At 42.5% G+C, this 27,823-nt stretch overlaps 1 protein-coding gene across 3 annotated transcripts in view; it reads left to right on the forward strand.

Moving 5' to 3' along the window:
• Nucleotides 1-27,823, forward strand: part of TENM3 (teneurin transmembrane protein 3) — a 736,855-nt gene that overhangs the window by 319,457 nt on the left and 389,575 nt on the right. For all 3 annotated transcript variants that reach the window (XM_069744268.1, XM_069744269.1, XM_069744270.1), the window contains exon 5: nt 26,396-26,634. In XM_069744268.1, coding sequence (XP_069600369.1) covers nt 26,396-26,634 — 239 coding nt within the window. The remainder of the gene's footprint in view (nt 1-26,395; nt 26,635-27,823) is intronic.

Genomic DNA, 27,823 nt, shown 5'->3' on the forward strand with positions numbered 1-27,823 from the left:
CCCAATTGTGGGCCATAGAAAGCCTATTAATTTTTTTGCTTGATTTGGGTTCCAAAATCTACCAAAAAAAATCACTAAATCAATCGGTGGGAGATTAATATTGGCCTCTGGGCTTGTGTGCCACTCCTGACTCCTGTGTGCGTCCTCTATCACTCAGTGGGCCCTACAAAGCCTTTTTTTTTTTTTTTCCTAAATTCTCCCTGAAACAATCATTTCATTTTATTTGTTTTATAAATTCTTCTGTAAAAAATAATTTTTTTTTAATTTTTTTTTTTTCTGAAGTCTCCCTTTTAAAAAAAACAAACACAAATCAGTGGGAGATAAATATTTACATTTGCGCTTCAGTGACAGTCCTGCGTGTGTGCCATCTCATTTGTTGCCAACAACAACAGAGTGTGTAACATTGTGGCTGATTTTCGTTGTGGTCTCACCCACCTGTAAAGGGGTAGCTAAATCATACTGAAGTTATAGCTCACCGTGTAAGTTGTGTGACAGCAACAAATACCGTTCGTTTGTTAACGTTTTTAAAACAATGAGGAAGTCTGGTGGAAGAGGTCGTGGCCGGGGGCGTTCATTGTCAGCTGGTAATGAGGGTAGTGGTAGTGGTGGAGCATCAGCTGGTCGTGGGAAAAAAAATATTGCACCTAAGTCTGGAGCTGTGGAGCCAGGTTCGTCGTCTGGCTACACAAGGCCTCGAACGCTCCCTTTTCTGGGAGTAGGAAAACCGCTTTTAAAGCCGGAGCAGCAAGAGCAAGTTTTGGCTTATCTTGCTGACTCAGCCTCTAGCTCTTTTGCCTCCTCTCGTGAAACTGGTAAATGTCAAAGCAGCGCGTCGTTAGTGGATGTTCACGGTCAGGGACAAGTTGCTTCCTTGTCCTCTTCAGCACAAACAACAACAGAGAAGAATGCAGCAGGCGACACAACGGGTTACTCCATGGAGCTCTTTACACATACCGTCCCTGGCTTAGAAAGTGAAGCAGTTAACAGTCCATGCCCATTACAAGTTGAATCTGACATGGAGTGCACTGATGCACAGCCACAGCCAGACTACTATCCTGGTCCTTTGACTCAGACCACAACATTGCCATCGCAGGGTGCTGATCAAGAATCAGACCCTGATGAGACTATGTTGCCCCATCACGAACGCTATACCACCGACCGCCACGGTGACACAGACGAAGTTGCACACGAGCTACAAGAAGAGGTAATAGATGACCCAGTTCTTGACCCCGATTGGCAGCCATTGGGGGAACAGGGTGCAGGCGGCAGCAGTTCTGAAGCGGAGGAGGAGGGGCCGCAGCAGGCATCAACATCGCAACAGGTTCCATCTGCCGGGCCCGTATCTTGCCCAAAACGCGTGGCAAAGCTAAAACCTGTTGGAGGACAGCGTGGCCATCCGGTTAAAGCTCAGTCTGCAATGCCTGAAAAGGTATCCGATGCTAGAAAGAGTGCAGTCTGGCATTTTTTTAAACAACATCCAATTGATCAGCGCAAAGTCATCTGTCAAAAATGTTCAACTACCTTAAGCAGAGGACAGAATCTGAAAAGTCTCAATACAAGTTGCATGCATCGACATTTAACCACCATGCATTTGCAAGCCTGGACTAACTACCAAACGTCCCTTAAGGTTGTAGCACCCTCGGCCAATGAAGCTAGTCAGCAACGCAACATCCCTTCCGGCAGTGTAGGGCCACCATTTTCCGCACCACCTGCAGTATCTGTGCAGGTTTCTTTGCCAGGCCAAAGCCGTCAGGGTCAGGGAATCACCAGTTTCGTAGTAGGAAACACTGCATCTAGGGCACCGGTGGCAACAATACCATCTCCCACCGTCTCTCAGTCTGCCATGTCCACCGGCACCCCCGCTAGTTCCACGATCTCCAGCTCTCCAGTCCAGCTCACCCTACATGAGACTATGGTTAGAAAAAGGAAGTACTTAGCCTCGCATCCGCGTACACAGGGTTTGAACGCACACATAGCTAGACTAATCTCGTTAGAGATGATGCCCTACCGGTTAGTTGAAAGCGAAGCTTTCAAAGCCCTGATGGACTACGCTGTACCACGCTACGAGCTACCCAGTCGACACTTTTTTTCCAGAAAAGCCATCCCAGCCCTCCACCAGCATGTTAAAGAGCGCATCGTCCATGCACTCAGGCAATCTGTGAGCACAAAGGTGCACCTGACAACAGATGCATGGACCAGTAGGCATGGCCAGGGACGTTACGTGTCCATCACGGCACACTGGTTAAATGTGGTGGATGCAGGGTCCACAGGGGACAGCAAGTTTGGGACTGTTCTGCCTAGCCCACGGTCAAGGAAACAATTGGCTGTAGCCGTTCGCACCCCCTCCTCCTCCTCTTCGTCCTCCTGCAGAAGCGAGAGCTCGTCCACAGACCGCAGTCGCACAACCACTCCATCCGCAGCTGCCACTGTTGCACACCAGGTCTCCCATTATGGGGCAGCTACTGGCAAACGTCAGCAGGCTGTATTGGCTATGAAGTGTTTGGGCGACAACAGACACACCGCGGAAGTTCTGTCCGAGTTCTTGCAGAAAGAAACGCAGTCGTGGCTGGGCACTGTAGATCTTGAGGCAGGCAAGGTAGTGAGTGATAACGGAAGGAATTTCATGGCTGCCATCTCCCTTTCCCAACTGAAACACATTCCTTGCCTGGCTCACACCTTAAACCTGGTGGTGCAGTGCTTCCTGAAAAGTTATCCGGGGTTATCCGACCTGCTCCTCAAAGTGCGTGGACTTTGCTCACATATCCGCCATTCGCCCGTACACTCCAGCCGTATGCAGACCTATCAGCGTTCTTTGAACCTTCCCCAGCATCGCCTAATCATAGACGTTGCAACAAGGTGGAACTCAACACTGCACATGCTTCAGAGACTGTGTGAACAGAGGCGGGCTGTTATGTTTTTGTGGGAGGATACACATACACGGGCAGGCAGTAGGATGGCAGACATGGAGTTGTCAGGTGTGCAGTGGTCGAAGATTCAAGACATGTGTCAAGTCCTTCAGTGTTTTGAGGAATGCACACGGCTGGTTAGTGCAGACAACGCCATAATAAGCATGAGCATCCCCCTAATGCGTCTGCTGATGCAAAGTTTGATGCACATAAAGGATCAGGCGTCTGCAGCTGAGGAAGAGGAAAGCCTTGATGACAGTCAGCCATTGTCTGGCCAGGGCAGTGTACAGGACGAGGTAGCGGGCGAAGAGGAGGAGGAGGACGAGGAGGATGATGGGGATGATTATATTTTTAATGAGGAAGCTTTTCCGGGGCCACTGGAAATTGGTGGCGCGGCAAGGCCGGGTTCTGGTTTTTTGAGGGACACAAGTGACGTGGATTTGCCTGAAACTGTCCCTCAACCAAGCACAACCACAGATTTGAGAACTGGAACTTTGGCCCACATGGCGGATTATGCCTTACGTATCCTCAAAAGGGACACACGCATAACTAAAATGATGAATGATGACGATTACTGGTTGGCCTGCCTCCTTGATCCTCGCTATAAAGGCAAATTGCAAAATATAATGCCACATGAGAACTTGGAACTAATATTAGCAACCAAACAATCAACTCTTGTTGACCGTTTGCTTCTGGCATTCCCTGCACACAGCGCCCGTGATCGTTCTCACACGAGCTGCAGGGGCCAGCAGACCAGAGGAGTTAGAGGGGCAGAAATCAGAAGTGGCGTTGGCCAGAGGGGTTTTCTGACCAGGTTGTGGAGTGATTTTGCTATGACCGCAGACAGGACAGGTACTGCAGCATCAATTCAAAGTGACAGGAGACAACATTTGTCCAGTATGGTTACAAACTATTTTTCATCCTTTATCGATGTTCTCCCTCAACCGTCATTCCCATTTGATTACTGGGCATCAAAATTAGACACCTGGCCAGAATTGGCAGAATATGCATTGCAGGAGCTTGCTTGCCCGGCAGCTAGTGTCCTATCAGAAAGAGTATTCAGTGCTGCAGGTTCAATACTAACAGAAAAAAGGACTCGTCTGGCTACCCAAAATGTAGATGATCTAACCTTCATTAAAATGAACCACAACTGGATTTCGAAATCTTTTGCCCCACCTTGCCCGGCTGACACCTAGCTTTCCTATGAAAAGGTCTTGCCTGTGGACTATTCTGAATGCCTTTTCCAATCTCGTAATTTTCAGCACCTGATTGTCCAGCATACGACATGTTTACACCTCACTAAATGGCCAAACTCCCCACACGGGGCCGTGGTATCGACACTTGGCGACAGCACCCGTGAGAGTGCAGTTTGTCTGAAGAGGTGGGTGAGCCCGCTTTTGGTCGACGGCACTGCCACTGGGTCCCTCCTAGTACAATAAAGTGTCTCTGGCGGTGGTGGTGCGCACCCAACGTCAGACACACTGTTGTAATATGAGGGGCCCTGGGCCTGTACCGCCGGCCACAAGACAGTTTCCCCCCACCCCAGCTCAAACAGTGCTCTACCACTTGCAAAATTATCTCACAGCTCCACCAATGTTTAGTCTATGCGCTGACATCCTTCAATGCCTGCCACTGACAATACCATTGTATTGACATTTTTGTTATGTTAGGCCTTCGATGCCTGTCTGTGGTCACTCCTTCCACTAGGCCTCCACTGACCACACCACTGCTGCCCGTGTACTCCTGGAACCAATTTAAAATTGCCTACAGCCATGTGTTATTATTTTAGGCCTTCAATGCCTGTCTGCGGTCACTCCTTCCACTAGGCCTCCACTGACCACACCACTGCTGCCCGTGTACCCCTGGAACCAATTTAAAATTGCCTACAGCCATGTGTTATTATTTTAGGCCTTCGATGCCTGTCTGCGGTCACTCCTTCCACTAGGCCTCCACTGACCACACCACTGCTGCCCGTGTACCCCTGGAACCAATTTAAAATTGCCTACAGCCAGCCCAATTTTTTAATTTTAGGCCTTCGATGCCTGTCTGCGGTCACTCCTTCCACTAGGCCTCCACTGACCACATCACTGCTGTCCGTGTACCCCTGGAACCAATTTAAAATTGCCTACAGCCATGTGTTATTATTTTAGGCCTTCGATGCCTGTCTGCGGTCACTCCTTCCACTAGGCCTCCACTGACCACACCACTGCTGTCCGTGTACCCCTGGAACCAATTTAAAATTGCCTACAGCCATGTGTTATTATTTTAGGCCTTCGATGCCTGTCTGCGGTCACTCCTTCCACTAGGCCTCCACTGACCACACCACTGCTGCCCGTGTACCCCTGGAACCAATTTAAAATTGCCTACAGCCAGCCCAATTTTTTATTTTAGGCCTTCGATGCCTGTCTGCGGTCCATTCTTTCAACTACTACTACACTGACCAGGGCACTGCTGCCCGTGTACCCCTGGAACCAATTTAAAATTGCCTACAGCCATGTGTTATTATTTTAGGCCTTCGATGCCTGTCTGCGGTCACTCCTTCCACTAGGCCTCCACTGACCACACCACTGCTGCCCGTGTACCCCTGGAACCAATTTAAAATTGCCTACAGCCATGTGTTATTATTTTAGGCCTTCGATGCCTGTCTGCGGTCACTCCTTCCACTAGGCCTCCACTGACCACACCACTGCTGCCCGTGTACCCCTGGAACCAATTTAAAATTGCCTACAGCCAGCCCAATTTTTTTATTTTAGGCCTTTGATGCCTGTCTGCGGTCCATTCTTTCAACTACTACTACACTGACCAGGGCACTGCTGCCCGTGTACCCCTGGAACCAACATCAGAAAATATAAAAATAAGTATTTTGCTTACAAAAAAGAAAATACTGGAGAGATATCAAATGCAGACATTTTAACATTAAAAACAAACACACAACTAAAATCTGTTACAGTACTAAAAATGGCCACCAGCTACAATTACTTTCTCCTGCAAGTAGTTAACTGAAAGGTTTTTTAAGTTGAAAACACACATATGGCATCCACCGAGTGTTGTCCTGTCGCGTCTTCTTTATATTATTGCCGAGAAGATGCAAAACAATGAAAATAATAAAATCATTAATTACCAAAATAATAGAGAAAGTCAACACCACATTGCAAATAAACATTCATTCCAAATAAAGAAGCAGGGCGCGTCCGAGGGTGAGTATATACCTAATAAGAATATAATCACCCTCGGACGCGCAATGCTTATTTCCAACAGCCTTCCTTCCTAAGAATCAGCCCTTCCGTGGTGTAGAGAGACGTTGTGTTACACTCCAAGGTGTTCCCCAGGTTGCCTTTCCTGAGCTTCGATCTTCCGGCTCTCGTTTAGTAGTTGTTGGAAACTACGCTGCATTAGGCCTTCAAATTGGGTATGGGGTGTAGAGAGAGGGTGTGTTACACTCCAAGGTGTTCCCCAGGTTGCCTTTCCTGAGCTTCGATCTTCCGGCTCTCGTTTAATAGTTCTTGGAAACTACACTGCATTAGGCCTTCAAATTGGGTATGGGGTGTAGAGAGAGGGTGTGTTACACTCCAAGGTGTTCCCCAGGTTGCCTTTCCTGAGCTTCGATATTCCGGCTCTCGTTTAGTAGTTGTTGGAAACTACACTGCATTAGGCCTACAAATTTGGTATGGGGGAAACATTGGCGCATCTGCGTTCCCTCCTTCCTCTAGGCCTCCACTGACCTGTCTACTGCTGCCCGTGTTCCCCTGGAACCAATTTTAAATTGCCTACAGGCAGCCCAATTTATTATGTTAGGGCTTCGAAGCCTGTCTGCGGTCCCTCCTTCCACTAGGCCTCCACTGACCTGTCTACTGCTGCCCGTGTACCCCTTGAACCAACATCATAAAATAAAAAAAAAGGATTTTGCTTATAAAAAAGAAAATACTGGTGAGATATCAAATGCAGACATTTTAACATTAAAAACAAACACACAACTAAAATCTGGTACAGTACTAAAAATGGCCACCAGCTACAATTACTTTCTCCTGCAAGTAGTTAACTGAAAGGTTTTTTAAATTGAAAACACACATATGGCATCCACCGAGTGTTGTCCTGTCGCGTCTTCTTTATATTATTGCCGAGAAGATGCAAAACAATGAAAATAATAAAATCATTAATTACCAAAATAATAGAGAAAGTCAACACCACATTGCAAATAAACATTCATTCCAAATAAAGAAGCAGGGCGCGTCCGAGGGTGAGTATATACCTAATAAGAATATAATCACCCTCGGACGCGCAATGCTTATTTCCAACAGCCTTCCTTCCTAAGAATCAGCCCTTCCGTGGTGTAGAGAGACGTTGTGTTACACTCCAAGGTGTTCCCCAGGTTGCCTTTCCTGAGCTTCGATCTTCCGGCTCTCGTTTAGTAGTTGTTGGAAACTACGCTGCATTAGGCCTTCAAATTGGGTATGGGGTGTAGAGAGATGGTGTGTTCCACTCCAAGGTGTTCCCCAGGTTGCCTTTCCTGAGCTTCGATCTTCCGGCTCTCGTTTAGTAGTTCTTGGAAACTACACTGCATTAGGCCTTCAAATTGGGTATGGGGTGTAGAGAGATGGTGTGTTACACTCCAAGGTGTTCCCCAGGTTGCCTTTCCTGAGCTTCGATCTTCATGCTCTCGTTTAGTAGTTGTCGGAAACTACGCTGCATTAGGCCTACAAATTGGGTATGGGGTGTAGAGAGAGGGTTTGTTACACTCCAAGGTGTTCCCCAGGTTGCCTTTCCTGAGCTTCGATCTTCCGGCTCTCGTTTAGTAGTTGTTGGAAACTACGCTGCATTAGGCCTTCAAATTGGGTATGGGGTGTAGCGAGAGGGTGTGTTACACTCCAAGGTGTTCCCCAGGTTGCCTTTCCTGAGCTTCGATCTTCCGGCTCTCGTTTAGTAGTTCTTGGAAACTACACTGCATTAGGCCTACAAATTGGGTATGGGGTGGAGAGAGATGGTGTGTTACACTCCAAGGTGTTCCCCAGGTTTCCTTGCCATTGCTTCGGTCTTCCGACTCTCGTTTAGTAGTTGTAGAAAAGTACACTGCATTAGGCCTACAAAATGGGTATGGGGTGGAGAGAGATGGTGTGTTACACTCCAAGGTGTTCCCCAGGTTGCCTTTCCTGAGCTTCTATCTTCAGGCTCTCATTAAATTGTGGTTAAATGGAACAACTGCATTTGGCGTACTAGTTGGTTTGGGGCCTACTATCGGTGTCTGCCACTCCTTGCTGTTCTCCTGGTTTCCTGTCCTGAAATTCCATTTTCAGGCTCTCGTTAAGTAGTTGTTAATGTTAGACTGCATTTGGCCTACTAGTTGGATTGGGGCCTACTATCGGTGTCTGCCACTCCTTGCTGTTCTCCTCCACTGAACAAAGCTGTGCCGCCTGTTTACTACGGTTGCCAATTTTGAACTGCATTTCGACTACTTACTGATTTGGCCCTACTCTCTGTGTCAGCCTCTCATTCCAGTTGTCCTCCACTGCAATGCCCCCTGGTTATTCCTGTGTTACTAATTTTGAACTGCATTTAGCCCACTTTATTCTTTGGGCCTATATCTGTGTTTCCACTTCATCGTGCCCATTGCCCAGCCAGTGATAGATGAGTCTGCTGGTACATTGACCCATAACGCAACATTCCCCGTGCATGCTACACAACAACATTGTGACCCTGCTGAAAGTCAGGTTGCTCTTCCCGCATACCATACCACCTTACACGGGGACAAAGAGGAAGGTGCAGATGAAAGTGCAGGTTCCTTCATCAGGTGGGGGGAGGAATACTAGTTGGCGACGTCACTGGCACAGGGCCTCTCATAGTACGCAAAAGTGTTGCTGCCGGTGGGAGGCACCCCCGCCGTGCAAACACACCGCTGTACTTTGAGGGGCCCTGTGCCAGTGCCAATGCCAACAAGTGGGCTCCCCCTGCTTGCTCAGGATCACAGCACTTGCAAAGTTGAAATACTTACCTCTCCCTGCTCCACTGCCGTGACGTGGTCCAGATTTCCTGGGCCCACTAATTGCTTGAACCAGCCCTACCCCACACAACTTTAGCCAAATGACCCCCAATTTCAAATGCCTTCCAATTATTATAAGGTAAATTACGCTTGACAAGCTTCATTAAGAAGAATGGATGGTTTTGACATTAAAATGGGCACTCTAGGTGTTTTCCTGGCCCCCACTCACTGCCGACTATGCTGCCCCATTGACTTGCATTGGGTTTCGTGTTTCGGTCGATCCCGACTTTACGTCATAATCGGCCGATTTCACTCGACCCGACTTTTGAGATAGTCGGGTTTCGCGAAACCCGGCTCGACTCTAAAAAGGTCAAGGTCGCTCAACTCTTGCCGCGACCAATGAATAGCTGTGACAGACAGACAGAAAGACAGACAGGCAGACGGAAGTGACCCTAAGACAATTATATAGTAGATTTTCTTTGGTTTTTTTTACCTACGTAACGTAAAACACTGTATGCCAGGTTCTAGGCTTGCGTTGATGAAGCTAAAAAATGTTTATCACCTGTTCTGTTGAACATCAGCTTTCAACCCTTAAATAAATGGGTGAAGTCCTGTAACCTGAAACTTGTATGGCACCTCACCTTGTCGACATTTCATTGCTGGTAACATCCACACACTTACCATTTTGCCAATATCCTACAATAGGAATCATTGCTGTTGGTGATACCTTTGTTCCTATAGGACAGTTTTAGTTATGTTTCTTTTCCAAACTCAGAAGATATACATGTTTCCAGCTTGTCATGATAAAGGATTAAGTGGAAACAGAAGATGACCTTATTATTTACAGTTAAACCTGCTTGCGATCGCCTGTCACTTGCCTGTCTCTCCAGTCTATCTACATTAGGAGAGTTGGACGGCTGCTTGTTGAAAGCGTTTTGAGGATAGCTGCGTGCTAGAGAATCACAGGTAGCTGGTGAAGTAAACAAGGTCCCTCTACGAGTGACAGAATTTGATACAGAGTAGCATGGCTGTCATTTCATCTTTTCGTTCAGCCTTCCAACATTTCCAGGATCCGATCCTGTCGAAGTTTCTGGCTGTGCATCTCCATTCCTCTAATTGGCAACAATATATTTTTCATGAAGGCTATAATATACATAGACATGATCTGTCTGCATATACTATATATTTTCTATCCATGCAGCATGTAAGCCTATGTGCCCAGTAGCCTACTGGCAATATATATGAAAACCTGATAAATAAATTGTAAGGTGCCTGCTGTGCTGGCCTTTTGAGTCGTCCTCAGTTTCTTCTTTGTGATTAATTAGCTACAAGATCACAAAATGCATGACGCTGGGAATTAGATGCGCCTGTGTCTGTAGGCTACGATGGTTGCCCCTCACTTCAAAGGCATTTTCAGCTTTTGTGGCCAACGATCTCTAGTAAACAGGAGCTAGCATGGTGGTGCTATGATATGTGGAATAATTTATTTTACTTTTTCAGCTAGGTCAGAATTTAATCTCTTTTTCACTTGTGTTCCTCACATGAATACACATACTGGAAATGGCTACACAGTCTTGTATCAGTGCCAATTCCAAAACATCAGCATTTTCCAATTAATATTTTTCCAGCATGAGTGAGGTTTGAATGGATTGTTCAGCAGCCTCAACTTTCTTTAAAATGCTAAAAATTAACAAAAGAAGTAACTCTTTCCAATCACCCACCTCTGTGATGCAAAAAACTTCCTTTGTCCCCCATTAATTGTGGTTCTTTAAACTCAATCGAAGCCGCATGACCCAATCACAGCATGTTATTGGTTGTCATCACATTGTCACTGAACCCCAAAGAACATAGACTGGCAGGTAGCTTAAAAGAGAAGGGAAGGGTTGAAGATTAGTGAGGTAAGTATTGTTTATTTTTTATTTTATGTCTTTCTAAGCTTTTTATGTTTTTGTTTAAGCAGTGAAAGGTATACAGAGAGGATCAATCGTTTGAAATTCGAATTCACCAAGTTTGACACATTTTGCCCCAAAATGTAATTTGATGCCAATTGATTCCCAATTCTAAAAAGCCTCTAATTGTCCTGACAAAACATGTGTAACACTCTGAGGTCTCCAAGGAATATACTGAACCCTTTTATGTCCTTATTTGCTTTTACAGTCTTAATTATGATAAAGTAACCTGACCATAGATGGTAGCTTGGTAGTAACCAAGAACTCATATAATATCACAATGCATTGACAATCGTTTCATATTTTTTTTATTAGAAAACAATTAAAAAATTATCTCTGTTAGTCATTTGTGATCAGGCAGACCATTCAGTGCAGAAGACTGGCTCAAACTGATGGTGTCACTGTTAGAGGTAACATTCTGCTGTGACTGAGCTGAGTGATAGAGGCAAAGAAGGCCAATTGTGGTCTGCGTTTGGGAGTACCAATACCCGGACAGCTGGTGCTACTAATACTGGTGATGCTTATGCTGTTTCTTGTGGCTCCCACATTCTTAGCTACAGTATTTTTAGTCTTTTTCACTATTCGTTTCATTGTCAATCCCACTATATTATTTCATACATTTCGTACAGCACTATAGTTAACTTTTGACAATCATTTCAACCCCAGCTATTCAACTCTTGCGAACATAGATGTAACAAGTATTGCTAGGTAGATATGTACATATGCAGTAAGGAAAAGTGGAAGCACGATGCAGTATGGATGTGGCATATACTGTGGTCAAATTGAACTTATAAAACAATAGTGCGAAAACAGATATGCACAGTTAAATGTCTAATTGGCTGCAGGGATAATGTGATATAACAATGTCACACGATACCTGGGAGAGCCAGTGTGGACACTGCTGCAGCGGCGCCGGCACCGGAGATGAGTATAAGTGTTATTATTTTACTGGGGCCAAACATATTGATTGAGAAGTGGCTGTCCAAGTAGTAGACAAGCCCTTTAAGTATTTCTGTGTCTGGATGCACAACCCATATACCTGGGACATTCTTCTGATTTACATAGTATTTGTGTAATAATTTACATGGGTTATTATCTACCTTCCTTGTTTCTCCGTGCAGTGACATCAGATTGGTTTTATTGTAAAGGATCCCAATAAGCTTCTATCACCATGGATGAATAAATATGTGTCTGCTCTGGCTTGTTCATTTGTAAGGCCATCAATACCTTTTCCACACACAATACAGGATTTCTAAGCAATTATTTTTGCCTTTCGGCAATAACATTGTTAAGAGAACGTCTTTTGTAAGGATTCATGCTCCTCATCTATTCTTTGGCTTTATAAATAAGAGATGCAGACATATTCAATGCTAAGTTATCCTGGCAAGTTTATTAGTCACCTGTTATTAAAGGGATAATAACTATGTAAATCCACCTGTCGCTTTCCAGTAATTATTGCAGGTGTTGTGTCAGAAACAAAGCTCTAATACATTTCACAAGGTTTCTTCTCCATCTCCCCGTTCTCAACCTCTCTCAACAGACTTCATCAAACCTGACACATCTGTAATAGCATCAGTGGTAATTTGAAAATCATCCTAGCTTAAGGGCTTCCAAGCACATGGGACTTAAGTAGCCAAATGATGTAGGGCTCAAAGCAGCGAAAATTTGTTGACATGTTGTCAAATAAATTGACAAGATCTTAAGTATTATCCTTGAAAATGTGTGAATAGAGAGATAAATGTGATTCTTTTGGGTCATGGTTTAGAAAAATGTTCAAAAACGTATTTCCCTGTTTGATTAAACAAATAGAGTCTGTAATAGTGGTTCTTGAACTTGCGCGGACTTACTCCTCACCAAGGGAAGAAAGCTTTTACTAGACTATTCATTTTCTGCCATTCATAGAAAAATAGAATTAATTCACACATACAGAAGGGTTCTTTCTTTCCTTTCCTTATTGCTTGGCATATTATGAGATGAGTGCCGCAAGGTCGTGAGCTTTGACCAAAAAACAAAACACTATTCAATGATACTCTGCCATGAGCTGTTTATACTATATGTTCCTAAATGTGGCCATCCAGTGGTTATGATATCACTTACATTCCATTAAGGGTTTTGCCAGCATGTAGAAAAAGGTACTGTATTTCTATTCTGAGAAATTAGGAGTCCTAAAAAGGGTTTAAGGGTTGCCAAACATATCTTAATTTTTACCAATAAAAGTGGATATGATTTGATTTTGTATCACTAAATGTTTAGTACCAGTAAAAAATTGAACATACCTGTTCATGCAGTGGTTTTCCTTATTCTTATGGGAATGTGCACATTGTAAACTCAGACTGAAGGGAGCAAAACCAAGAAGGAACACATATGACAACAGAGTCAAAATAAACACGTGAAACAAACTAGAATATATGTTAAACCTTAGATTTCTCAAAATTTCCCCCTTTAGTCTAACAGCTTTAATACCCCATAGGTAGACACCTGAAATGATTTGCCAATTGTCTTGAACTAGTTCCCAGAGGTGCTGTGCACTTGTTGGCTGATTTGCCTTCACTTTGTGGTCCATTTCATCCCAAACCATCTCAGTTAGGGTATCATTTAGGTTGGGTATTTGTGGAGGCCATGTCATCTGATGCAGCACTTTATTCCTCTCCTTCCTGGCTACATAGCATTTATGTTGCCTGGAGATGTGTTTCAGGCCATTGTCCTATTGCAACACAAATGTTTGTCCCACCAATTGGTAACCAGATGAGATTGACATGTTGTTGCAGAATGCTGTGGGAAACATGCTGGATCAGTGTGCCTTTCATTTGGAATTGCCTGCAAAGCACCCCCACACTCTCACACTTCTTCCTCCATGCTTTGCAGTGGGCACACATGTGGAAAACATCCGCTCACCTTTTATGCATTTCACAAAGACCTAGTGGTTGGTACAAAAAATCTCAAAGGTTGACTCGTGAGGCTACAGTACAGATTTCCACTGATTTAATGTACAGTCGTGGTATTGCTTGGTCGAAACAAGTCTCTTCTTATTTGTGGTCTTATGTAGTGATTGATGTGCTGATGTGTCTGCTATTTTATATCTTTGCATTTATGGGGGCTGTTATCTGAGGTGCTAACATTTTGCGTTTTCTGAGACTGTTTATGCTGATGAACATTTCCTCTGCAGCAGACATAATTCTTGACCTTTCTTCCCTTGGTCGGTCCTCATGAGAGTCAGTTTCATCAAACCATTGATTTCATGGCTGTGCTTGAGAATACCTTCAACTTTTGGGGAATTTGGCTAACCTTCATATCTTAAAGCATTGATGGACTGTAGTTTCTCTATACTTAGCTGAGAGCGTATTGCCATATTCTATCTTAGAACAAGGCTCTGCACTGTATGGATTGTCTACCAACAGAGCCTCTTCAAAACACACCTGATGCGGGCAAATAGTTTCTGAAGGCCGGTGATTCCACAAATTAAGTTTTGACAAAGCATATATGTTCATTGAAAGCCAACATTCCGGTTGACTATCTGATGAAGCTGCATGAGGGAATGCCAAATGACTAAAAATCTGTAATAAGAGTAAAACGGGGGTATTTTGAGGAATCTAAGGTTTATAAGGTTTGTTTCACGTGTGTTTCTTTACTCCTTGTATCCTGTCAATCACAATGCACATGGAAAGCTTTTAATCAGTTGGAAGAGGCTGATAGACATGTCTAGTGACAAACGCCACTGTTTTTTAAACAGTCTATGAGGACGTCTGCACTACTTAGCAGAGAAGAACCTGTAATTCTTAGCAAGGTTCACAAAATCCTGTCCCAACACATTTATTGAAATAATAAGGGGTGACCAACCCCTTAAACAACATTTCACAAGGGTAAAAGTGTATACAGCTGTAATACATACAGTGGCATGTGAAAGTTTGGGCACCTCTGGTCAAAATGACTGTTATTGTAAACAGTTAAGAAAGTTGAAGACGAAATGATCTCTAAAAGGCCTAAAGTTAACGATGACACATTTCCTTATATTTTCATCTTTTACATTTTGAAAATTAAAAAAATGAAAAATGGGCCAATGCAAAAGTTTGGACACCCTGCATGGTTAGTATCTAGTAGCACCCCCTTTTGATAGAATCATAGCTTGTAAATGCTTTTTATAGCCAGTCAAGAGTCTTTCAATTCTTGTTGGAGGGATTTTCATCCATTCTTCCTTGAAAAATTCTCCCGGGTCTGTGAGATTCCTTTGTTGTCTTGTATGCACTGCTATTATGAGGTCTAACTACAGATTTTCAATGATGTTCAGATCGGGGGATTGTGAAGGCCATTGTAAAACCTTCAGCCTGTGCCTTTTGAGGCAGTCTATTGTGGATTTTGATGTGCATTTAGGATCATTTTCCACTTGTAGAGGCCATCCTCTTTTCAACTTCAGCTTTTTTACGAATGGTGTTATGTTTGCATCAAGAATTTGTTGAAATTTCATTGAATGCATTCTTTCCTCTACCTATGAAATGTTCCCCGCACCGTTGCCTGCTACACAACCACAAAGCCTGATTGATCCACCCCCATGCTTAATGGTTGGCGAGATGTTCTTTTCCTGAAATGTTGTGCCTTTGATCATTGTGGCCAAAGAGTTCTATTTTAACCTAATTAGTCCACAGAACTTTGTTTCTAAGCAAGAGATATTTTCTTCTGATGACTCTTCCATAAAAACCACATTTGTGCAGGTGTAACTGAACAGTAGAACAATGTCCCACAAGTCCAGAGTCTGCTAAATCTTTCTGAAAGTCTTTTGCAGTCAAGCGGGTGTTCTGATTAGCCTCTCTAGCAAGACTACGAGCAGCTCTCACTGAAATTTCGCTTGGTCTTCCAGACCTTATCTTGGCCTTCACTGTTCCTGTTAACTGCCAATTTTTAATTACGTTTCGAACTGAGGAAAGTGCAGCTTGAAAATGCTTTGCTGTGTTCTGTTTTGTGGGCCTCCACCACTTTCATTTTCAGAGTGCTAGGCAGCTGCTTAGAAGAACCCATGGCTATTGTTTTTTGGCACAAGTCCATAGGACTCTGGGTTTTTATAAAGCTGGGAAATTTGCATCGCCTGGCCTTTCTGAGCGATGATAGTGAACAAGCCATAATCCTAAAAGCTAGTTAAGGTCTGAAACCTTGGTCATAGTTATCTGAGCATACAAATCTCCAAAGGTACCCAAACTTTTGCGTTAGCTCATTTTTCATATTTTTGTGCCTATACAAAGGCAATGTGTCATCTTTAACTTTAGGCCTTTTAGAGATCATTTCATCTTCAACTTGCTCAACTGTTTACAATAACAGTAATTTTGACCGAAGGTGCCCATACTTTTATATGCCACAGTGTGCACATTATCTTGTGTTGAAGATTGGTGACACTATTGACATTGTGGCTTTGGCCTCCATCTTGGGGTTCTTACCTGATGGCTTTCAGAACATGTTGAAAGTGTTAGCTTTGCAACTGCTGAAACAGTGGAGACCACTATTCTAGGAACATTTAAAGAGTTTTCACTTAATAAACCTTAATTAATTGCCAATCATAAATGTCACCACAGAATTACATTACGTCTCAAAGCTAATACCCACAATATTGACAATCATTGTGCTCAATTTATGGACGTTTTGAGAATCTACCTGTATTGATAAACCCCATTTCCAATTATGTCACCCATTGCTCCCATCACACTTTATTGTCAACGTTGCCCTGGCAGGAGGAAACCAGTCTCTGAAAGGGAGGCAGTTAAAATATCTTTACCTTAGAGCGTCTATTACAACATTTTGCAGTCTCAAATTAGCTCTGCCACAATGCATTACAGTAGGCAACAGTTTTACTTTGTGAAGTTGACCCCTGATTTATCTCACTTCATCTCTGTAATCAACACTACTTAGCAGAATTGTCAACCAGTAATTTTCTCCTTATCTGCATGTTAGGACTGGTGTCATTGCAACGTGTTTGAATACTGTTTTCCAACTTGAATTACTCAGTAGCAACCTATTACATTGAAGAGAAAAGCTGCTTTCTTGTCAGAGTTTCCCTTTGAATGTAACATGCCTTTATTCAGTCTGGAGCTGCTCAGTCATCAGAATGTTGTACTTTTCAGCATAGGATATATGCTGGGTTTGTTCTCTTTTATCAAGTTCGGAATAAAAGCGATGTATTCTGTAAGATAGAGACTATAGAATTTCTGTAGATGTATATTTGTTATACAGGAGAGATTATCAATAAGTCTCCTGTAGTGGCATATACCGTATTTTTCAGACTATATGCCACACGTTTTTGCTCCAAAAATGTGGAGGAAAATGGGGGGAGGGTGCGTCTTATAGTCCAGATGTCCCTAATCTCGCTGTGGTGGGGAGGTGGGGGAGCAGCAGCGGCTGGGCAGCGGGTCACAGAAGGCAGGAGCCGGCTGCTGCGGCTAACTCCTGTGCCCGCTGCGAAAGAGATATGAATATTCACTGCAATCCACACCCATGGGCATGGAAAGGAGTGAATATTAATTTCTCTTTAATAGCGAGTACAGTGTTATCTGCAGCAGCCGGCTTCTTGCAGCTGCCCGGCTTTTGAGTGTGCCGCTACTAAAGGGAATGGATATTCACTGCATTCCACTCCCATAAGCGTGGAATGCAATGAATAATTCTTCCCTTTAGTAGTGGCACATGTGAAAGCCCAGTACCTGCAGGAACCCAGTGGATGTGGCTGACACTGTGCTCGAAGGTAAGAATGTTTTTTTTTTCTGCTGGGTGCCATGCATACCAGGATGGGGAAGGGGGGCAATCATATCAGAATAAGGATAGGGCCATGCATACCAGGATGGAGATGAGGCCATGCATACCAGGATAAGGATGGGGCCATGCATACCAGGATGGAGATGAGGCAATGCATATCAGGATAAGGATAGGGTCATGCATACCAGGATAAAAATGAGGAGGCCCTACTTACCAGGATAAGGATGGGGCCATGCATACCAGGATAGGGATGAGGAGCCAGGCATACCAGGATAAGGATGGGGCCATGCATAACAGGATAAGGATGGGGCCATGCATACTAGGATAAAAATGGGGCCATGCATGCCAGGATGAAGATGGGGTCCCTGCATACCAGGATAAGGATCGGGCCATTCATACTAGGATAAAAATGGGGCCATGCATGCCAGGATGAAGATGGGGTCCCTGCATAAAAGGATAAGGATGGGGCCAATCATACTAGAATAAAAATGGGGCCCTTCATACCAGGATAAGGATGGGCCAATCATAGCAGGATAAGGACAGGATCATGCATACCAGGATGGGGATGGGGGTTGGGGTCAATTATACCAGGATAAGGATGGGGCCATGCATACTGGGATAAGGATGGGGCAATGCATACCGGGATAAGGATAGGGCCATGCATACCAGGATGGAGATGAGGCCATGCATACCAGGATAAGGATGGAGCCATGCATACCAGGATGGAGATGAGGCCATGCATACAAGGATAAGGATGGGGCCATGTATACCAGGATAAGGATGGGGCCATGCATACCAGGATAGGGATGAGGAGCCAGGCATACCAGGATAAGGATGGGGCCATGCATACCAGGATAAGGATGGGACCATGCATACCAGGATAGGGATGAGGAGTCAGGCATACCAGGATAAGGATGGGGCCATGCATACTAGGATAGGGATGGGGCCATTCATACTAGGATAAAAATGTAGCCATGCATACCAGGACAAAGATGGGGTCCCTGCATACCAGGATAAGGATGGGGCCAATCATAACAGGATAAGGACAGGATCATGCATACCATGATGGGGATGGAGGTTGGGGTCAATCATACCAGAATAAGGATGGGGCCAATCATACCAGGATAAGCAAGGGGCCCTAAATACCAGGATAAGGAAGGGGCCATCCATATCAGGATGGGGATGGGGCCATGCATACCAGGATAAGGATGGGGCCATGCATACCAGGATAAGGATGGGGCCATGCATACCAGGATAAGGATGGGACCAATCATACTAGGATAAGGATGGGGTCCATGCATACTGAAAACTCTTCCCGAAAGGACATGAACTATGAACCTAAAAAAATCCTCAGTGGCCAGTGTGAAAATTGCAAGATTATTATTATATTTTGTTGAACAAGGATCTTGATATGATTTAAACAATAGATCATTTTCTGATTATCTCTTTAAAGAATAGATCTTTTCAACGCGGATTAGCTGTAAAACTATTGGTTACAAAGACCTGGTACAGCTACCAGAACCAGAGTTTTGATGGCGCAGTCATGTGCCTAGCATCCAACTGAAAATGACATTTAAGAGGGGCATTTAGAGGTGACCCATGCATGTCAGCTGCCTTCAGCCAAGAGTGTTCTGAGAAACGTGGCTGGCTGACAGATGGGGTCTCTCTTCGTAAAGTCTTTTTCAGCTCGATGTCGGGCTCATGAATACTTGTACTGTGTGCTGTATGGCTGGACCTGTTTTCTTTAAACAAAGGTATTTTAAAGATGTCCATCAAGAACTCTTATTTTAACACAGTGGCACGTGAAACAATATTTCTGGGAAAAAAGTAGAACATCGTTTCTGAAATGTATCTGTCTTTCCATCAAACAACACTGCGTACCTTTGTAGATTTCAGGAGCACGGGTGCATATATCACAATACCGACACGTTATTTTCTTTTCCATATAATGATATCTGAACATACAAGGAAACATCACATGAAAGCGAGATTCTGCTGTCTGCAGTCTTCATCCCTGTCCATGGTGCTGAACATACCAAGCTGCATTGTAACAATGTAGCAGATGCTGCCCCATTGATTTATTTCATGTTTTTCCATAGATTAAAAGCACATTACTGTGTCACCATTACTGTGCCGATGAGCCATTGTTCGGGAAGCATATAAGTACATAAAAGAGAACAGAATCCAACACTCAGCACAGATTGCTGCTTTCATATAGTAAAAAGTGCTTCTTTAGCAAACGATAAGCTTTACAAATAGCTTAGTTGTGCCACCCTAATGCATCAGGCACCCTTGTAAAGGTCGACGCTGAAAAGTGGCAATGTGTGCATTTTTTATGTCCTCTGAAGAATTACACAGTGGAGTTTACATTTATGCCGTGGATTGGAGCAGAAAATGGTTTATGCGACAGTGTAACGTATAAGACACAATAACGATGCCTTAGGGTTCGTGCAGATGACCGTATTATCGGTCTGAGTGTGATCTGACAAAGATCGGATCACACTCGGGCCAATGTTATTCTATGGGGCCGTCCACATGTCAGATTTTTTCCTTGACCAGATCACTGCAAGCCCAAGTTAGATTCAATATACGGATTGCACTCGGCAATGCAAGTCAGTTAGTCCTTGAAAAACATCGGACTGCACTCATGGCATCCGAGTGAGGTCTGAATTCCACTGACAGAATGGAGACGATAGAGACATTTCTTTCTCCATCTTCTCAGTCCAGATCAGATGTTGATCAGAGTGTGATTTGCATTGTTGACCCAATTCTCTTGAATGAGAGAAAACGCTCTTGTGTGAACCAAGTCTTAAATATGTTTGTTTGGCAGCTAAAGTTTCTGTGGTTAAGGCAATAGTTTAACAAGTAATCCTCTAAAGTGCTGTTAAACAGCGAACAAGCATTCATATGAATGCGCCTTCCCAATCATTTGCCTGTGTGATCACGTCAGTTGGCAACAAGTAAATCATAGTTGTTGACTGATTTAATGTTCCCATGTAAGCAGGTGATGTGCTGCCGACAATATACATGCAGTGGGGATAGAATGGTCTTAGCATTCAGTCCCCATACAGTTGTATCAGCCTGCATGTAGCGGATGTTAATATCTGAACTTTTCATTATGTTTAAGTCCATCATCAGATGATAGGCTACTATTGGCCGTCTGTTCTGACTTTAGGCTGCAGGAAAACATTAAAGCTTCTCCAGGTAATAGCAGTGGCCTTCCATGTGGATTACTGCTATTTTGATGCTTGTGTAGGTCAGATAAACAATGTATAAACTTGTGTTTGAAAAGCATTTGAACAATTCCGAAAACTATCAGCACTGCTTTTTCCCTAGAAGCATTGCCCTTTTCATCCTGCATTCAAAAAGCATTTGTTTGCAAATGTGATCTGTCAGCAGGATGATCATGGCAATGTCTAAGCTTCAGACACTGCTCTCAGAGATACCATGTTGGCGATGAGGACAAAGGCAACAGTAATCGGATAATCATGTTCATTGTTAAAGCACCACTCCAGAGTTTATTTTATTTTATTTCAGCGCTGAAGTTGTATCACTAATGTAAGTTCCCTGACCCTAGTCTTATATGTACCAGCCCTTGTTTTTAGCTTTTCCTTATTCCGCTTTGTTCCTGCGCTGCCATCTTGAGACCGCAACTTCTTACTGACCGGAAGTCAGAAGTAACGGTCACAAGCTATCAATACAAGTCTAGGAGAGCCTCATACTGTCCTCATCCTGGCTCATAGACGTACATTGAGTTGTGACCTGATTGACCAACAAACACTGGAGCCATCCAGCAGGTCACAATCTGAAGAAGACCGACCAGAGCGGTGCAGATAACATATGAAGCCATTCCAGCGATAAAATTTCAAAAACTGCTGGCGTGGTGCTTTAAAAAGTACAGATGCATCATTCTATAACTGTACACACTTACCACAATACAGCAGGACATGATGTGAAAAAAAGCTGTAACTCGAAAACCTAACTTGATGTAACTTAGTTTCTGCATCAAGGTATGGTTAACACTGTAGTGTTAGGTTAATAAATGTTACATCTGCAGTATGCCTATATCATTTTAGATTGATAATATTATATCTATGTCCTTTATATCTTTGTGTTTTGGAAATGACCCCATCTAATAAAATAAAGCATAGAATGAGGATTTGTGTGGTTGACCGTTGTTTGCTAAACACAGGCAATAGTTTAGTCATACGGATATTCCAAAATCCTCCCTGCTGTTTTTCCATATTACCTTGGCTTCTGCCAACCAGCATTGTTAGTTGTGGGCAGCTTTCAAAACATCTCAGAAAACCACTGTAATCCATGTTCTGGGTAAGGTTTGACATCCTCGTTGCAAGTGAATGCTCTCTATCAGTTTTTCTCAACCCCATTTCTCATGTAACCAAAAATAAGTAATTATTTGAGGATAATCCATAGAAGATCACCAATTCCTGATGCTCTGACAATGGTTTTCTCACAGGTATAATATTACAGAATCCTGCAGACATGACCTATTAAAGGATACTTGAAAATAAGAGTTGAGAAGCAATGCTTTGAATTGGTACTCTGGACTTTCATTTGGCGCATTACTATGGTGGTGGTCTTTTATCTGTCTGTTTTCATTCAATTCTGATATTGGAACTGTGGACAGTTGACAAAGAGTTCAACCATCCCTCATTCCAATACGATATGTACTTATTCGTTTTTAGCAATTAGAGATGAGTAAAAAGATATGTACTACCTGGTATTTACTTCGGCACTCCATAGCAGCCAGACCAGTGCAGTGAGAACTTCATCAGCCACCACTTTAATGTCAGCATCTGCATCCTGGGTGCCTCTTGTGGCTTTTGGAATCTTAACATGGCACTCATGAAGTTGAGGTGGCCTAGTAATCGCAATAGACACCCAAGAAGCTGGTAATCAAGTGCTAGCCGAGGGCATTTGCACTGCTATTATCCAGCTGCCATGGACAACCAAAGTGGATGCTGGACCGGGTCCTGTGAATCGTTTTACTCATCTCTGATAATATCTAGTTTGATGTTGAACTAACATTTGTAGTTTGTATGAAGACAATATATTTAGGGGTTTTCCCATGGGCCCTGTATATTTTAACCAATAGATCCTGGAATAAAAATAATTTCCACAATTGGATAATTTTAAAAAATAGTCCTGTGCCGAGATAATCTTATAAATGTGCCCCTGCTGTGTACTGTGTAATGGCTGTGTCTGACCATGCAGGAACATGGTCTGATCAAACCACATCTCCTGGGCAGGGGAGGACACAAAAAAAGTATACAGACAAGACAGCAGGGGATCACAGCTGATTCTGTGAGGTAAAACATGTTTAAAAACAATCAGAAAATCAGCTGTGATCCCATGCTGTCCTGTCTGTATTCTCTTTTGCTTCCTCCCCTGCCCAGGAGCTGTGGTATGACCAGACCATGTTCCTGTACGGTCAGACACAGCCCTTACACAGTACACAGCAGGGACACATTTATAGGATTATCTCAGCACAGGAACATTTTTTTAACACATCCAATTGTGGAAATTATTTTTGCTTCAAGATCTATTAATTATAATCTTTCTTCTTTGTTGGAAAACCCCTTTAAGTATAAGATGCAATTAAATTGTGGATCCTCTAAATTAATATAATTAAAACAAGTTATTATTAATAATTATCTGGATGTTGTTATTAGTAATTTTGAATTATTACCATTATTAGACTAAGAAGAAGTATAAAGATTTATCTGTTGTGTAAAACGCTTATATTTTGGACGTAGAGCATGGTTATTAATGGAGATTGGAAAAGGAAGGTCACCAATAAAATATTGCAGGGATGGAACTGTGACCCTTTGTATTTTACATGTAAATTAGGGATTTCACAAATGGTTTGTTATGGATACTGCACCTTGATGAGGAGGAGATAAACATCTGTAACCCTGTTGATTTCCTGGGAAGGAGATGAGCAAAATGATTAATGCTTTAGGTAAATTAGAGAAATGGGCAGGGATATGGTGGATAACAATGGTGCCAATAATTGCAAAATAATGCATGTGGGACAAAAATGTATTCAAAGGATGAATGCATGATTAATGGCACTTTGTCGCCATCAGCCACAGAGACCCCTGGTATCATTATTTCAGATTATTAGAGGTAGGCAAGCATTGTACCTGAGCATTTGTGAAGCCAGCAGGGTTTTAGGTCATATTGGGGCAGAGTCTATAGAAGAAGTTGAAAAAAAAACATGTAGAAAGAAATTACATTTCAGCTTCTATCTACAGTGAGGAGATTATACAATGGGTTGATAATATAACTTTTATTACAAAATCTTCAGGTTTACTCAACTTAGTTGATTAAAAAAATAATGAACCCCACATCAAAAACTATGGAATCTAGTATTTTGGGGAAACTGTGAAGGGAGAAGCGCACAATAGGGTAATTCCCAAACATAGGAGACAGTATAAACAATAGGTTTGCTCACCTTGGTTGATAGTGTGAAGACACAACCTCTATAAAGGTTTAGATAGCGGGCTGTCGCTGCCTCGCGGCTATGGGAAAATCAGCCAGAGGGAAATTACCAAAACAGGTTAAAAACTTGTTTTAAAATTGGCTGCGTTGCTGGAAAGAGGCCCATTTTTTTAATTTGAACCCCAACCCCTTAGTGGGTGGTGCTCTAGTCTTTTTGGCACCCATTTTGGTTTATAAATATATCCATGTAACAGTGTTTGTAACCTGTTGGTTTTTTAACACTTGATAAAGATGCCAGTATACCGCATTATAACATGTAGTGGTTAATAAAGAACCTTCTAAGAATATTGCAGCAAGAGCCTTCTTTCCAGCAGCGCAGCCAATTTTAAAATGTGTTCTTATCTTGTTTTGGAACATCTAGTATTTTGTATGACCTTCATGATTTTTAAGGATATCACCATGTCTTCTGCACTTGGGATGATCAAGTTGGCGACATAGCACATCTATCTTAATCTATTCTTCAAGAATTACCTCTTTTAGAGTCTGGATGCAGGATGGAGAGTGATGCTCAACTTGTCTTTTCAGAAGGTGTTTGATTGGGTTCAGATCAGGAGACATACAAGTGCTTCTCACTAAATTAGAAAATCATCAACATGTTCATTTATTTCAGTTCTTCAATACAAAAAGTGAAACTCGTATTATATAGAGTAATTACAAACAGAGTGATATATTTCAAGTGTTTATTTCTGTTAGTGTTGATGATTATGGCTTACAGCCTATGAAAACCCAAAAGTCATTATCTCAGTAAGTTAGAATACTTCATAACACCAGCTTGAAAAATGATAATAAAATCTGAAATGTTGGCCTACTGAAATGTATTTCAGTAAATGTACTCAATACTTGGTCGGGGCTCCTTTTGCATCAATTACTGCATCAATGTGGCATGGCATGGAGGCGATCAGCCTGTGGCACTGCTGAGGTATTATGAAAGCCCAGGTTTCTTTGATAGCAGCCTTCAGTTTGTCTGCATTGTTGGGTCTGGTGTCTCCGATCTTCCTCTTGACAATACCTCGCAGATTCTCTATGGGGTTACGGTCAGGTGAGTTTGCTGGCCAATCAAGCTAAACAAGATATATTTTTTTTAAACCAGGTATTGGTACTTTTGGCAGTTTGGACAGGTGCCAAGTCCTGCTGGAGAATTAAATTTTCCATCTCCAAAAAGCTTGTCGGCAGAGGGAAGCATGAAGTGCTCTTAAATTTCCTGGTAGACCGCTGCGCTGACTTTGGTCTTGATAAAACATAGTGGACCTACACCAGCAGATGACATAGCTCCCCAAACCCATCACTGATTGTGGAAACTTCAGACTAGACCTCAAGCAACTTGGATTGTGGCCTCTCTACTCTTCCTCCAGACTCTGGGACATGGATTTCCAAATGAAATGTAAAATTTATTTTCACCTGAAAACACCTTGGACCACTGAGCAACAGTCCAGTTCTTTTTCTCCTTGACCCAGGAAAGACACTTCTGGCGTTGTCTATTGGTCATGAGTGGCTTGACACAAGGAATGCGACACTTGAAGTCCATGTCCTGGATACGTCTGTGTTTGGAGGCTCTTGAAGCAATGACTCCAGCAGTAGTCCACTCCTTGTGAATCTTCCCCAAATTTTTGAATGACTTTTTCTTAACAATCTTTTCAAGGCTGCGGTTATTCTGGTTGCTTGTGCACCTTTTTCTACCAAACTTTTTCCTTCCACTCTTGTGGAGCCTATTGAAACAGACTAACGGACCTTTTTAAATGCTTAGGAAGCCTTTGCAGGTGTTTTTGTTAATTATTCTAATTTACTGAGATAATGATTTTTGGATTTTCATTGGCTGTAAGCCATAATCATCAACATTAACAGAAATAAACACTTGAAATATATCACTCTGTAATGACTTTATTAAATGAGTTTCACTTTTTGTATTGAAGAACTAAAATAACTTAACTTTTTGATGATATTCTAATTTAGTGAAAAGCACTTGTACTTGGTCACTGAATCACTTTCCCCCTGACCTATATGAGTGCTGTGTGGATGCACAGTAGGGGACACAAGTCTGTGGGTGATTCATTAGGTCTCCATTCATTTAGGAAGTCTTAATACACCATAGTACAGAAATAGCTATGTGCATGAGTCCTGTTTTTTTAGTTTTACAAAGGATGCTGTATAAACCTCTCCTATTTTGTTTTTGTTAATGTGACATTATGTATTCAAGAGTTACTACTGTAAAAAGTAGATGACAACATGTTTAATGCATTTACAGTATCACAGAGATATGGGATATGGAATATGGTGGCTTATTACTCAAGATCTTCACTCTTCTTTCTTTACAGGCATTTTCTATTCAAAACAGGAACAGGGACAACCCCACTGTTTAGCACTGCTACACCCGGATACACAATGGCCTCTGGCACAGTTTATACGCCTCCCACCAGACCACTTCCTCGGAACACCTTGTCAAGAAGTGCTTTTAAATTCAAAAAGTCTTCAAAGTACTGTAGTTGGAAATGTACTGCACTCTGTGCTGTAGGGGTATCGGTACTACTGGCAATACTACTATCCTATTTCATAGGTAAGATATTAGATTTTTTACTTTGTAATCCGTTAATAAATATGCAAGAACATCTTGTGAGGTTGTAAGCCACCGTAGGTGAAACAGGACTTATTAATCCCGTCAGAAAAAGACAAAATGATTTACATGTTCAAAGTGCTGTTATTTTAAGATCAAGTTAATATTTAATTTAGAGCTAATTAAAAAGGACAGAATCTTCCATTTATTGTATTCTGACTGCTGTGGCTGCGTAGAAATAAAATTATTTTATTCAGTAGTAATCCAGAAGAAATTCCTATTTTTGCTGCAATAGTCAGGATATTTTTGATTGTGCTAGATCATTTTTGTATTGGTTTAAGTAAAGTGATGGCATGGCTGGGTTATGCTGTCACTATATAATCAGTGGGGGTCTGACCTCACAATGTTCAAATTTTTATTTTTATGCTCTTAAACCAGATAATTATATCACACAAAACAGTTAATAAATAACATTTCCCACATATTTACCGTACATCAGAATAATTTTTGAACCATCATTTTTCCACTCAAATTTACAAAACCCCTCAAAGTACTCAAAGCACATTTAAGAAGTGAATTAGCTATTCAGTTGCTTCACAGGAATTAAAGCAATGTGAAGAAAAAAATGAAAATTTTACTTTTTCCAACAAAAATGTTGGGCAACAAGAGAAAATGAACCACATAATTTGTTGTGCAATTTCTCCTGAGTATTTTGATACTCGATATGTGGGGCAAATCTACAATTTGGGTGCACGGCAGAGCTCAGAAAGGGAAGGAGCGCCATTTGACCTTTGGAATACAAAATTGGCTAGAATAAAATGCGGACGCCATGTTGCGTTTACAGAGTCCCTGATGGAAACCCCCCACAAGTAATCCCATTTTGGAATCTAAACCCCTCAAGCCATTTATTTAGCGGTCTGGTGATCACCATGAACCCAAAGGCGCTTCATATAATTTTATAAGGTTGAGCCGTGAAAATGAAAAAACACATTTTCGCCTCAAAATTATTTTGTGCCAAAATTTTCATTTTCAGAAGGGTAACAGGAGAAAATGAGCCAAACAATTAGTTTTGCAATTTCTCCTGAGCACACCATATAGGGTGGAAAAGTACTGTTTGGGTGCATGGCAGGGCTCAGAATTGAAGGAGTACCAATTGAATTTTGGTCTGGAGTAGATTGTGGATGCTATGTCG

Source organism: Ranitomeya imitator, chromosome 1 (assembly GCF_032444005.1).
Source record: "Ranitomeya imitator isolate aRanImi1 chromosome 1, aRanImi1.pri, whole genome shotgun sequence".
In the NCBI taxonomy this organism is placed as follows: Eukaryota; Metazoa; Chordata; class Amphibia; order Anura; family Dendrobatidae; genus Ranitomeya; species Ranitomeya imitator.